At 42.5% G+C, this 14785-nt stretch overlaps 1 protein-coding gene across 3 annotated transcripts in view; it reads left to right on the top strand.

Annotated features, from left to right (window-relative positions):
* LOC113106397 (regulating synaptic membrane exocytosis protein 1-like) overlaps positions 1-14785 on the top strand; it is a 74339-nt gene that overhangs the window by 38197 nt on the left and 21357 nt on the right. For 2 of the 3 annotated variants that reach the window (XM_026268291.1, XM_026268281.1), the window contains exons 9-19: positions 2506-2605; positions 2799-2922; positions 3389-3435; positions 4009-4127; positions 4293-4423; positions 5110-5281; positions 5648-5801; positions 6220-6276; positions 12759-12912; positions 13003-13116; positions 13649-13711. In XM_026268291.1, the coding sequence (XP_026124076.1) occupies positions 2506-2605; positions 2799-2922; positions 3389-3435; positions 4009-4127; positions 4293-4423; positions 5110-5281; positions 5648-5801; positions 6220-6276; positions 12759-12912; positions 13003-13116; positions 13649-13711 (1235 nt within the window). Of the gene's footprint in view, positions 1-2505; positions 2606-2798; positions 2923-3388; positions 3436-4008; positions 4128-4292; positions 4424-5109; positions 5282-5647; positions 5802-6219; positions 6277-12758; positions 12913-13002; positions 13117-13648; positions 13712-14108; positions 14187-14785 lie in introns of all 3 variants that reach the window. The other variant, XM_026268300.1, reaches the window with a different exon arrangement.

Genomic DNA, 14785 nt, shown 5'->3' with positions numbered 1-14785 from the left:
AATTGGCACAGCACTGCAGGGAATTTCATGGATGTCCGGCCAGGTCACCCTGAGGGGCCGCCTGGCCGCTTGGCGCATCTGGGGAGGTAGTTACGGAGTCCTTCTGTATGTACTGCCTCAGGTGATGCTCCCCTCGCTCCCCTCGAGGGTTGGAGCTCGCCTCTCCCGTGCGATCCAGCGCCTCTGCGCAGCTTTTCTGTATACACGCTAAGCTTGTGTACTTTCTCAAAACCACATGGTGGTCAGTGTGCACGTGAACACTTTGCGCACTGTCTCAAATCCACGTAAGTGGTAAGTGTGCACGCAAGACTCTGCGCACTTTCTAAAATCCTGTACGGTAAGGGTTCCGCGCTCCGCTTCGTTCCCTTTCTGAAAATGCTTAGCCCTATTTAGTGAGTTTCCACTAAATAGCATATTGTGGTTTTCAGATAGTAGGCTTCACCAGGTCTCTCTGAAGGCGAGCTCCTACATACTGTGGTTGTCAGGTAGTAGGCCTCACCAGGCCTCCCTGAAGATTTAGCTCCCACATGCTGTGCGTTTCCACTAAAAAACGTGCTCCCACGGTTTGTGGTTGTCAGGTAATAGGCCTCACTAGGCCTCCCTGGAGTCGAGTTCCATAATACCTTCCACTGAGGTGGTTATCTGGTAACGGGTGGTAGGCCTCTCTAGGCCTCTCTGTACGTGAACTCCCACATATTGTGGTTGTCAGATAGTAGGCTTCACAGGTCTCTCTGAAGGTGAGCTCCCACATACAGTGGTTGTCAGGTAATTTTTCTGTACACACGCTAAGCCTGTGTACTTTCTCAAAACCACATGGTGGTCAGTGTGCACGTGAACACTTTGCGCACTGTCTCAAATCCACGTAAGTGGTAAGTGTACACGCAAGGGTCTGTGCACTTTCTAAAATCCTGTACGGTAAGGGTTACGCGATGTGCTTCGTTCCCTTTCTTAAGATGATTAGCCCCAGGGTTCCTTGGGCTTCATCCAACCAGTGTGTATTTGTTAGACACCTCAAGCACCGCCCCTCAACATGGGGGGCTGTGTGGGCTATTCTCGTGGTAGTTAGCAGCGCTCCCCTTTTCTGAAAGGGTCGCCTATGAGCATGCTGCTCGGAGCTCGGACTCCTCCTCTCATGGGAGATCGAATTCTCGTTTTTTTCTTCAGAGCGCTCCAGTACTACATACTGTTTTGAGACGCACTGTGAGAGCAGACATCCTGCTGAGGCAGGGGCTGAGGCTCGGGAATGGTGCCTTCGCACCAAGGTGTTGAAGCAGAGTTGGAAAGGTTGGCCAGATTTGGGTGGATCGTTTTTTTTTGCGGCTCGAGAGAGCATCGCACTATCCCCTCTGGCTTCCTCTGACTCATCCAGCTCCATTAGGGCTGGACGCCATGGTACAAGTGTGGCCGAGGCTTCATCTGTGTGTTCCGTCCTCCAATTGCTCTGCTCCCGGGCCATTCCATTTACGAGCTGCTCTATCAGAGTGCCACGAGAGCCCCTCCTTTGTGACAGGCAAGACTTGGTTATAGACAATGCTAAGTTCTTAGCCTAAGTTCTTGGAATCTTTTGTGATTCCAAGCCTTCAGCTCTACCCCGGGCTGAGGCCCCACAGGTAAGTTAGGTATGTAGCTTAGGCCTTTGGCCATAAGGGATAATGTCACGGACAGCCGTCGAACCGTCCCAGGGGCGACTCCCGGTGAAATAGTAGAGTTGGTACTTAGTGTTTGCCATGTTTCTGGCCTGCACTCCCCTCAGCATGGCGGCGTGGGTATAGTTCCCCATAGTGTTCCGGACGCAAGCTTCATGAAGAAGATAAGTGACGGGTCCTACGGGCGCGTATTTATAGTCGCGCCGGTAGCGGCAATAGAGGCTGTCGCTGGCCAACATGTTGGCATTTTTCAAAGTATGCTTCAGACATGGGTCACGACGAGGTGTTCCCCATAGTGTCCCTTCAGAGGACGCAGTGTCTCGTTCCCTCTCAGGGAACCATTGTTACATTCGTAACCTGAGATGTTATGTTACTGTGTTCATACATATAGGCCAGAGGAGAAATTTTTTTTTCTCCATTTCTGTCATCTCATGGGGTTTGGTTTTTTTTTTTCAATGTCACCTTCTGGCTCGTTTATTTGGTGTTTAAAAGATGCTAAAAAATTCAGTAATATCATCAACATGACAGCACTTAAACTGACTCAAGCTGAATAATGGCACTGCTGTTCTCCGTAGAGCTGCTTATCGCTGAATTGAAATGGTTTCATAATGAATTAGCTTTACACAGTTATTGAACTGATCTGAATCAACACTGACTGGAGCTGAAAAATGATACTGTTGTCTTGTTAGAATTTTGGATTTGCCTTATTTTTGAAGTTTGCGTCGTCGATTCTGTTAATTTCCTGTTTAATACTGTTAAGCTGCTTTCAAACAAAAATACTGTAAAGCAGCTTTCTGTTGTATAAAGTGCTGCAAAATAAAGGTGACTTGACATGATTTGACTCATCTGTCCTGTGCAGGTGGTTGGTGGGAAAATGACAGAGTCAGGGAGATTGGGGGCCTTTATCACCAAAGTAAAGAAAGGAAGTTTGGCTGACATTGTAGGCCATTTACGAGCAGGTAATAATTATTTAATTTTGTAAGAAAACTGCAGTATTTGAAATTTTTATTTGTGCTTTATAAATGTCTTCTGCTAGATCTCCTTTGATATTTTTGGTTGCATATCTACGTGTAATTTTTCACAGCTCATTATTCAGTCAGTCTGTCTATGTAGGACACCGCAGTGCTAAATGGTTTCTTTTTTTGATTTCAGGCGATGAGGTGCTGCAGTGGAATGGAAAGGCATTGCCTGGAGCAACTAAAAAGGAAGTGTACAATATTATTCTGGAGTCCCAGTCAGCACCTCAAGTGGAAATAGTTGTTTCTAGACCGATTGGGTAAGCTAAACAAACCACAAAAAAATAAAATTAATAAATATATAAATTAAGCAGTTAGTTTGGCAATGAAAAATAGAAAACAAACCTTTGGTTATATTAATGACTATAGTGATTTTTCTTCCTGTTGCATGTCAAAGATGTATTCAACATATTCTGTCCAAAAACTTCTTGACAAAGGTCTATAGAGCATATCAGTAAGTAAAAGTAGTATCTAAGAGTGTTCTTCTTTCCAGTGTCCCCATTGTTACCCTACATGCTCCAGACCCTCCTCTCACCATTAAAACTGTTCACCCAGTGCATTAGAGCGATCCTTCGGTTCCCTATTCTTTCCTGTGTCAGGACAGTTTTGCCGTGACATCTCAAGAGAGAATGTGCAGTCAAGTTAGTGTGTATGTGTGTGGAAAAACTGACAGAGAGAGAAGCTAATGATCCGTCAACTGACATTATTTTCTCCTGTGTTCTACAGAGATACACCACGGATTCCAGGGACATCACATCCTCCTCTAGAATCAAGTAGGTTTTGTGACTTCAGTTTAAAAATATAGCACAGTGATAGTTCAAATAGTTCGTTCAGTGAAAATTCTGTCATCATTTCCTCACACTTGTGTCATGTCAAACCTGTATGACTTTCTCTCTTACGTGGAGCACAAAAGGAGATATTTAGCACAATGTCCAAGCTGCTCTTTTCCCCATGTGCTTAAAATGGATCGAAACGAGTCACAATTGACTTTCAAGGGTTGACACAAGGGCAGTGTTAATGACGTAAACCAAAATACTTGTGAAAATAGTCATTAACGAAAGTTTGTTGGTCAACACGTTTTAACTGGTTTTCTTTGACTGTTTTTGGTAAATGTTGATTTACGTTTAAATTAATACTGTATGAGTTTTTGTTTAATTTTTTCACTCGACAACTAAATAGTATTTTCATAGAGTAAACATTTAATTTTGGTAAAAGGAAATTGACTAAAATGAATATGACATGACAAACACTTTAACAACAACAACAACAAAAAAGTTATCACCAATAAGTGTACAATATACAAGTGTACATCTATACAATAACATGTCAACTTTTTGAACTCACAGCTGGTTCGAGTTCTATAGATGAATCCCAAAAGATGGAGCATCCATCCATTTCTGTAATGTCACCAACTAGTCCAGGGATGTTGAGAGAACTTCCTCTGATACTGCCAGGCCAGTTGTCGGTAAGCATGGAGGGGGGGGGGACACTTTGGAGAGAACATATTTACACCTTTTTTCTCACCTGAAAAGGAACTGGTGTGGTGAAAAGGTTGACCTATTTTTATCATGTAAATAATTTATTGGCACACCTTGAACTATTTTAGAAAGTGTTGTTTCTTTTTACCAAGGTGAAATTATGGTATGATAAAGTGGGCCATCAACTTATTGTCAATGTCCTACAAGCACGAGAACTGCCCCCTCGACCAGACGGACGACCCAGAAATCCCTATGTCAAAATGTATTTTCTTCCTGATAGAAGGTAACTTTTTTTTGTTTTCTAATTTACAGTCTAACTTTATGAATTATCAAGCATTCTCAAGTGGTAATAGTTTGCATTCAGAACCATTCAAAAGTTTAGCGTCAGTAAGGTTTTGAATTGTATTCAGTGATGATGCTTTAAATTGACAGTAATGAAATGAATAATGTTTTCAAAAGATTTCTGTGTCAAATAAGAAAAATAAATGTTTCTTGAGCATTAAATCACCGTTCATGAATGACACTGAAGACTCAAATAATGGCTGCTGAAAAATCAATGCAGGAATAAATTACATTTATACAATATTTTTTTACTGTATTTGTTTAGATGAAAAAATAAACTTTTTAAAGCATTTTCGAGCAAAAACTTTTGATTGATAGTGTAGATCTGTGGTCTCGGAGATTATTTATTTATTTATTTTTTTACTGTTTGGAATGTTTTTGCATGTTTTCCTTTCTTCTATACAACATTTTATCCATATACTAGGTCTCTGATATAATATCTGACTTGCATTTTCCATTTTGGGTGTTGCTGGTTTTCTAAAATGAATTCCTTGTCAAAAATTGAATAATAAGCAGATGGAAATGGAATCTGCAGATTTTTTGTTGCATTTTAAGCTGATTTTTGGAAGAATTTTGCCGGATTTTGCGGATTATACATGCTCTTACAATCACATTAAATTCCTTTAGTGACAAGAGCAAAAGAAGGACGAAAACAGTGAAGAAGAGTGCAGAGCCAAAGTGGAACCAGACGTTCCTGTATTCTCACGTCCACCGCAGAGACTTCAGAGAGCACATGCTGGAGATCACTGTTTGGGACCAGCCCAGAGTCCAAGAGGAAGAGAGTGAATTTCTGGGAGAGGTGTGTGTGTGTATAAATTAGAATGTCTTGACAGTAAGATATCTGTGTACCTGTATCTAGGTTCAAAAGAATGCATAAAATGTACTTGTTCTTGACTCCACTGGTATGCACAAGAATAGTCAGTTATTCAAAGCACCTTATGCAGTTTTATTTCTAAATCACAATTGTAAGGAACTAAGTTGTATGTTCTTTAAAGTTCATTTTGTTTGTATGCTATTTTATACATGCCCCTAGTGCAGTTGCTCTGAAGCAGACAAGTGTTGTTTTTCAGGTGTAATGTGTATCTAGTAGTTCTTTGAGTCCTTATGGCCTCCAAATAGTTATTCAAGGCTAAAATCCCCCTTTTGTGGTTTTCTTTTGGAGCAGATTCTGATAGAGCTAGAAACAGCTCTATTGGATGACCAGCCACACTGGTACAAATTGCAGACCCATGATGTGTCGTCCCTACCATTGCCTCAGCCGTCCCCCTGCCTCCCTCGCAGACATGTTCATGGAGAAAGTCCTAGTAAAAAACTGCAAAGTAAGTATAAGCTGGTGTGTGTGAGCTAGTAGTGTGTGTGCATGATATTATTTGCTTTCTTCTCATATTTTCATTTGTCTTAATATAGAAAAGACTGAATTATTGTCATTATGTATATTTTATGCCTAGTCTTTATTGTTTGCAATGTCAAAAGAGACTTAATGTTAATGAACATTTCTGTCACTAATGTCATGGAGTAAAGGAACAAAGACATCCCGAAGATGATCAAATGATCATTGATCAAACAATGGAACTATATTAATTATTCTTACCCTAGTGCATGCTGCGAAGAGGGTAAAGGAAAAATAAGTTGAAACTGAATTGCTTTGGTTCCAGGTTATATATGCAATTACAATATATGTTGTATTTTATGTTCAGCAGTTGAATTGTATGCTGTGTATATGTGTGTGTGTCTCAGGATCTCAACGCATCATTGAAACAGATTATGATGATGGTATAACGGTAGTGTCCTCAGGTGGGTGGGGGCAATGATTATAGTGTTTGAAGAGTAGAAACCCAACACAGGGTGAGAGAGAAAGCTAATTTCACATTATTATTACTGTAGATGTGTACTGTAGTGTTACACTTGTTGTCATAAGATCAAACTGCTGTGTATGATTAGAATAGAATAATAGATTAAAAAAGAAGGTTGTGTTAGTTTGTGATAAAACATCATACAATCTTTCTCCCCCTGTGCTGGGCTGTAAAGAGTTAAACTGAACCACAGAAACACATGAATTCTCTGCATGGACACTGTGGAAAAATCACTCCTATAATCACTATAAAAAAAAGAACACTTTTTGTCACCTTCATAAGACCTGTTTAATTTTGTTGTCAAGCTGCAGTAGCTAGAGATCATAAAGCGAGTGTGTATTACAGTGTATTACAGCATGTAACAGGATTAATATGGGTCTTATGACAAATGGATGTTACCTCTGTTGCATGTCTGTAGAAAAGCTTGCTGTAGAATTTAGAGTGTAAATGACGAATATGCTGTGGCTGATACTTTGAATCTTAAGTTTATATATATATATATATATATATATATATATATATATATATATATATATATATATATATATATATATATATATAATATGTTCTATGACTATATTGAACATACACTGAACAAAATTATAAACACAACACTTTACACATATTTCTCTCAAATATTGTTCACAAATCTGTCTAAATCTGTGTTAGTGAGCACTTCTTCTTTGCCGAGATAATCCATCCACCTCACAGGTGTGGCATATCAAGATGCTGATTAGACAGTATGATTATTGCACAGGTGTGCCTTAGGCTGGCCACAATAAAAGGCCACTCTAAAATGTGCAGTTTTTCTGTATTGTGGGGTCCGGGGGGGTCAGAAAACTAGTCAGTATCTGGTGTGACTACCATTTGTTGCCAATATCCAAGTTGCTGGATATTGGCAGGAACTGGAACACGATGTCGTATACGCCCGATCAAGAGCATCCAAAACATGCTCAGTGGGTGACATGTCCGGTGAATATGTTGCCTATGCAAGAACTGGGATGTTTTCAGCTTCCAGGAATTGTGTACAGATCCTTGCCACATGGGGCTGTGCATTATCATGCTGCAACAGGAGGTGATGGTCGTGGATATATGGCACAACAGTGGGCCTCAGGATCTCATCACAGTATCTCTGTGCATTCAAAATGCTATTAATGAAATGCACTTTTGTTCATTGTCCATAACATATGCCTGCCCATACCATAACCCCACCACCACCATGGGCCACTCGTTTCACAACAACTTTACATCAGCAATTTGTTCACCCACACAACGCCATACATGCTGTCTGCCATCTGCCCTGTATGTCCTATGGAAAACGCCACAACCTGAACACCATCACAACCCTGTGGTGCTGCAATTGTCAACAAGCCTTGGCGTGCCACAAAAGCTACACTTAAGCTCGACACCCAGCCAGCCCTCCCCGCCAATTACCTGTTACCCACCACACGGGAAGAAACTGTCTCTACACGGAGGATGTAAAACCTCGCAAAGGTGTTGGGTGTCGCCCAGCCCGCAGCTCGACAGATGTCTGTCAGAGAGGCGCCATGCGCCAACGCATAAGAAGAGGGCACACTCCGTGTGGAGTGGGCCCTCACCCCCAGGGGGCCCGGCTCGCCTTGGGAATGATAGCCAAGGCGATGGCATCCACTATCCAGTGGGCCAACCTCTGCTTGGAGACAGCCTTCCCCTTCTTCTGACCTCCAAAGTAGACCAGGAGATGCTCAGAGCTTCTGAAGCTCTGGGTGCAGTCCATGTATATGTGAAGCGCTCTTACGGGACATCCGTGCCCATGGGGGCCTGGGAAAGGGAATAGTACAGCTGGCAGTGGGAGGACTTGTGGGAAGCAAACAGGTCTACCTGGGCTTCCCCAAATCGACTCCAGATCAGCTGGACCATCTGGGGATGGAGTCGCCATTCCCCGGGAAAGGTGAGCTGTCGTGAGAGCACGTTGGCTGTCCCCCGAAAGTGAGGACCTTGTACCGCCATGCCTGACCCTCGAATGCAAACTGCAGAAGCGGTCTGTGGCGAGGGAGGATCGAGACATAAAAGTATGCGTCTTTCAGGTCGATCACTGCAAACCAGTCCTTGGGCTGAACGCATTTGAGACTGTGTTTCTGCGTCAGCATCTTGAACAGGAGCTTGTGCAGTGCCCGATTCAAGACTCGCAGGTCCAGGATAAGCCAAAGGCCACCGCTTTCCTTGGGTACGATGAAGTAAGGGCTGTAAAACCCCGTCCTCATCTCGGCTGGAGGGACCGGCTCGATTGCATCCTTCGCCAGCAGGACAGCAATCTTCTCGCGCAAGACAGAGGCGTCCCGGACTGCCACCGAAGTCTCGAGGATGCCATTGAACTTGGGAGGTCGTCGGGTGAACTGAATCGCGTAACCGAGTCGGACCATGCGAATGAGCCAGCGTGACGGGTTGGGCAGCGCAAGCCATGCTCCCAAACTCCGTACAAGTGGCACCAGAAGGCATCGCGTTCCAAGTCATCACAGCCACACTCCTCGTGTTCCCGGAGGAACTGGCCAGAGACACGTGGAGAGGCGTTGCGTCTCCGAACCGTGACCTCTTGACCGTTGGTGAAAGGGGGCGTCGTGTGTGAGAATGAGGAGGCAATGCATCGTTCATCGTCAACCCACAAGCCTTGCAACTCGGAGGAAAGGGAAATTGCTCTTTTATTGGCAAAGTGGGTGCCGCCGCCATTGGACCAGCGCTGGAACAGAAAGAAACAAAAACTGATGATTATCCAACCGGCCCTCCTCCAGGGGAAGGAGTGGCTCTGTCTCTGCCAGCTCCTGAAGAGCTGTCTCCCACATCTCCGAGTTGCCCTTGTCAGGGCCGCTTAGCCATCTTTTTCGATGACTTTGCAGCCGGGAGTGACACGGGGGGCGCAGCTCTCCTGTGCAGGGCTCAACGCACCGGGCTTGAAGAACTCTCAGCACGGCGACGAGCAGGCTGAGGCGCTGCCCGCGACGGAATGGTGGCAACTGGAGGATCACGTCGGGGCAAGATGTGCTGGATGGTCTCAGTCTGCTTTTGCACCGCCGAGAACTGCTGGGCAATGTCCTCGACCGTGTCACCAAACAGGCCTGCCTGGGAGACGGGAGTATCGAGAAAGCGGGCTTTGTCGACGTCTCTCATCTCGGCCAGGGTCAGCCAGAGATGTCGCTCCTGGACCACCAGCGTAAACATCGCCTTCCCGAGGGACCGCGCCGTGACGTGACCTTCGGGTAGGTACCACCCTCATGCATTGATTTCAACGCCTTGGCTTGATGTACCTGCAGGATGGCCATGGCATGCAGGGCAGAGGCAGCTTGGCCCGCAGTACTATAAGCCTTGGCAGCCAGAGCAGCCGACAGCTTACAGGCCTTGGACAGGAGACGCGGACGATTCCTCCAAGTGGCAGTGTTTTGTGGGCACAGGTGCACAGCAACCACTCTCTACACCTGGGGAATGTCCACGTACCCCCTGGCTGTCCCACCATCGAGGGTGGTGAGGATGGAAGAGGGAGACGAGCAGTTTCTGGCCGTGAAAGGGGCCTTCCACGACTTCGTCACCTCTCCATGCACCTCCTGGAAGAAAGGAACCGGGGCAGAACGAGGTTGTGAGGCGCGCTCCACACCGAGAAACCAATCATCCAGCCGTGAGGGCTCGGGGCTGGGCGGTGTAGTCACCTCCAGCCTGAAACTCACGGCTGCCTGGGCAACCATGGCCGACAACTCCAAGTCAGATTCGGCAGCAGTGACAACACCCGAGGGGGGCAGACCCGCCTCATCCTCAGAGGTCGATAACGCATTCCCCCGATGCAGCAATCGACATCTGATCCTCAGGCAGCACACCGAAAGACACACTGGGGCTGCTGTAAGACGGCCCAGCAGAATCAATTGGCAGCCGCACGGGGCACGCGCTGCGGGAGGAGTGAGAGGTCCGTGGGCCGGGGCCCGGCGGAGAAGCTCTCACTGTAACCCTCAGATCTCCCAGAGCGCCAGCCAGCGGTCCCCTGCTCAAGCCAGAGAAACCGGGACGGGTGGCGACAGAGGGGTCTACTGCACTCCCCTGCCATGTTCATACGCCCACAATAGACGCATGAATCATCCACGAGCACAGCCTCAGCGTGTTGGATGCCCAGACACTGCAGACAACGCTCGTGACCGTCAACTGAAGACAGGAAACAACCGCATCCAGAAGGACACGGACGAAACGGCATCTTGAAAAAGTTGCGAATCGTCCGCGATTTGTTTTTTTTGAAACTGCTCTTTTAGCTGAACTGCTCGGGGGAATTGCTCACAGGGACACCGCTGTAATGCGGCGTCACACCAACCAGGAACAGCTCTCCAACACACAGATGTGACTTTGTAGAGACTGGATACATCATCTACTCGGATCCGAAGCAAAAATCTAATGAGGGGATGCACCTGTCACCCTATTTATACCCGTTGGCACGGGGAGTGGCTCAGGTATGTTAAATCCACTTGCCAATTGTCATTGCTGTTTTTTCTTAAACTCAGAGATGATTGGCCTCGCAAGTGAGACCCCATATGTCGTTCGACATAACTCGTAGTGACCGACAGATAGGGAATGGATGTTACATGTGACACTGAAAGCTCGAGTAATGATGCTGAAAATTCAGCTTTGCATCACAGGAATAAATTATTTTTTTAAGTATATTCAAATAGAAAACTATCATTTTAAGTTGTAATAATATTTCACAATATTACTGTTTTTTTCTGTATTTTTGATCAAATAAATGCAGGCTTGATGAGCAGGAGAAACTTATTTCAAAAACATTAAAAATAGTAACTTTTGGTCTGTACTCTATATGAGAGAAATAGGTCTTTTGTCTACATAGAAAAAGTCTTAGAAATTTGAGCTCAGCTCATGAAAAATGAGGAAAAAGTGTTGCATTTATAATTTTGTTTAGTGTAATAGTGCTGCAAGTTCTCAGACCTGCAGTAAACATGTTATATTGTTCATAAACTCTACATTTATTTTTGATATCCAAGATAAAGTTCAAGGATTGTTGTCAGACCTCTCCTGGAGGGCCTCCAGCCCTGCACAGTTTGCATGTCTACCTATTGAGACACCCCCTATTTTAGACTGATGGGTTAAATCAGGTGTGTTAGATGAAGGAGACATACAAAATGTGCAGGACTGGGGGCCCTCCAGGACAGGTTTGAAAATCCTCGACAATCCATTTGATTAACATTTTACTATAGAGTTGCACAAAGATTATTTTTTCATAGTTAATTTCAACATTGAGAACTTGCTAATGTGACATGTTTTGACATTTATATTCCATTTATATTCTGTTTATTAATTTATGAAAACTTGCACTTGTTCAGTCTTAGTGCTTTGATGAGCAATCATAAAAAAAGTTTATTGAATGCACGAATCATGAATTCTCTGAAACCCTGTTGCACATATAAAATTCCTTTCAACAGTGATTGGGGGACAGTCCACTTCCTTACCAAATCTACTTTTTAACGTAACTGCAAGTTGGTAATATAAAAGTCAGATTTCCTTTACAAAAGCATAAACTCCTTTCAATTGCAAGTCAGAGTGCTTCTCCAGTTCTAAACTGTGCTAAATACATTCACTTCATAGATAATTTCATGAGTGAACTGTAGTGGAATGTCTATGTGCTTCAGTGAAATTGGTACATATGTTGTTTAGGTCTTAGGTTAATACTTTGTTTCACATTGTGATTTAATGGAGAAGGTTAGGCTAATTGAAGCTCTCATCTCTGTGGTTGTAACCAGCAAATCCTAGATCAGTTGTAGCATCATCTGTAGTTGTTTACAGTTGTATTATAGGAAATTAATCTATAACGTTGATACAGATAGCTTTTTGTGGTGTTATTTGCTTGATATGAGTAATGTTTGGATCAAACATTGGTGCCTCTAATTAGTTTCTAATCACTATGTCAAGACATACCACAAAAGAACAGAGAGTGAGAGAGAGAGAGAGAATTTTCTGAGAGAATGTTATGTTTTACAGATGAATACTTGGACACGCAAAACCTTTTTGGGAATGCAAAGTTTTTTTTTTTTTTTTTTTTTTTTTCCGTTCTTGCCCTTCCCAAAACTCATGCATCATGTACACTTAGGTTTGTTCTGCTAAGCAAATAAAATAAAAGTAAAATGTAAAATGTGATTATACAAGTAGACGGAGGAAACTTTGTAATAGTACAATCATATAATGCAGATTTTATTTTTATTTGTTCATTTATTTATTTGCTTGTTTCTTTCTAGCATGTGTAGAGTGGTAGCAGTTGTGCCGGCACTTCAGCACAATCCCTTGGCATGGATTGTTGTTGTAGTTTTAGAAATATCAATGTGGCTGTGTTATTGTCACTCTCTGATGTCCTTGTATGTTATTGACTGGAACAAGTCTGTGACACAGAATGTATTTGTATTAAAGCAGCAGAGAGGAACTCCAGAGACCGGGAGAAGTCAAGCACACTGACCGTACCTGAGAGACAGGCAGCCATACAGCATCGCTCTCGGTCAGTATCGCCACACAGAGAAGACCAGTGTAGAGCCCGCTCACGACCGGCACACGTCCCTGTGCAGAGGTGAGCCACATCAACTGTGTGAAGTGTCTTGCACTCTAGACGATGATTTATGTTTAATGCTAGACTCATTACCCTTCATCCTCTTATCAGGAGTCTGGATGAGATCCACAAAAACCACCATCATTCCTACTCTCCCTCTCGGTACCATGACTTCCACCAGGAGCATCGCTCTGGAGATTCTGACTATGAATATTCAGAGGACAGGTATTGCTATTTTAATGCTTAATGCTCCAAAAGCGTATATAAAATGTGTGTGATTGTGCATTGCACCACTTTACATAATCGTATGCTTTAGTTATACTGAAACAAGTTTTTATTCACACCTGGATCTTTTTACTATTAATGATAAATAGCATGAGGAACCTTTGATGCTTAAGAAACAGAATTTGTTGTGATTTTCATATTGTTTCAAATTGTTTTATGCTGTTGCTCTACTAAATACTAATACTACTAATATGACTAACAGTCATAGTTTTTAGTTCATTCCCATTAATAGTAGTACAAATATTGCTAAATACATGTCTATCATTTTCTATACATATTCCGTTTCTTTCTTTCTTTCTTTCTTTCTTTCTTTCTTTCTTTCTTTCTTTCTTTCTTTCTTTCTTTCTTTCTTTCTTTCTTTCTTTCTTTCTTTCTTTCTTTATTTATTTATTTCTCCTCACCATCCTCTTACTTTTCTTTTATGTTTGGTTGTCAAACTGTCAATGTGTCACGATCACCATGGCAACCTTAGCGAGGTCCTGGAGATGCAAAGATCAATCCGAGGTGGGAGTGCTGAGTGCCTGCATACAAACAGGTAAAAATCCAGAGCTGTGAATAAGCTGCCACTTTGAGTTACCTGTATCCCAGAATGCCTTGTTTTCTATGTTTTTTGTTTTTTTTTGACAATTTTAGAGCCTACAAAACTTAATGACGATAAATATGATAAGAGAATTTAGAACAATACAATACATTTTTTTATTTTGTGCCTGATTCAAGCATCTTTGTGTTCATTTTCCTCGATTTTTTTTTTTTTTTTAATTTACATGAAATGTCTAGTTAGACATTTCATCGGTTGTCTATACCTGCCATGTTAATGATTGAAAATATTTTTGTGCTTGCTTATAGGTAATGATTTTCTTTCTTTCTTTTGTCTTTATTTCTTTCTTTCTTTCTTTTATTTTTTGCCTGCTTGTTTCTGCTAATGTAATTAGGAAATTAACTAGACACTGTAACACACTTCCCCCAAAGATGCCCTTGTTAGTGAATGGTATACATAAAGAAATTTACAGGTAAGCTGGTTGAAATGACCTGAGTATCATTGTTGTGCTTGAGCAGATTCCCATACTTTAAGTGAAAACCTTCAGACCCTTGCAGTAAACTTATATATTCCTCTGCTTAGTTTGATTGGTGTGCTGTTTCAGTCATTTCAGACATTGTTTCCCATCCCTTTCTTTGTGTTGTATCTCTGTACTCTAGTATAATGTTTTCCTTTAAAAGCAGTTATGTTTGTAGTATTATATTTGTTTGTATTATAATATTCCACCAACCATTTCATGCAAAATTGTTGTTACTGTGTTAATAAATGCATACAAATATTTTAACCGAAATTCAGTATAATCAAATACTAATATATTTAAGAAAAACACCACAATTTAGTAAAGACGAGAGTCAAGTGAGGAGAAGATGCAATATTACAATTTGGAATAACTATATATTAAAGACAAAGAATCAAATTGTTTTGTTATCATAGCCCAAATATCAATACAATATAATATCACTTGCTGATTCCAAACCTAGTGAACAGTTTTTAGATAAAAATATACTTAATTAAGTTTGCATAAAAAGTATGCTTTAATTGGGTTTAAGATAACTTTGGCATAAAAACACA

This window comes from Carassius auratus, chromosome 1 (assembly GCF_003368295.1).
Source record: "Carassius auratus strain Wakin chromosome 1, ASM336829v1, whole genome shotgun sequence".
Classification (NCBI taxonomy): Eukaryota; Metazoa; Chordata; class Actinopteri; order Cypriniformes; family Cyprinidae; genus Carassius; species Carassius auratus.
Note: the sequence above shows the minus strand (reverse complement) of the source record. Positions and strands in the feature narration are given on the sequence as shown.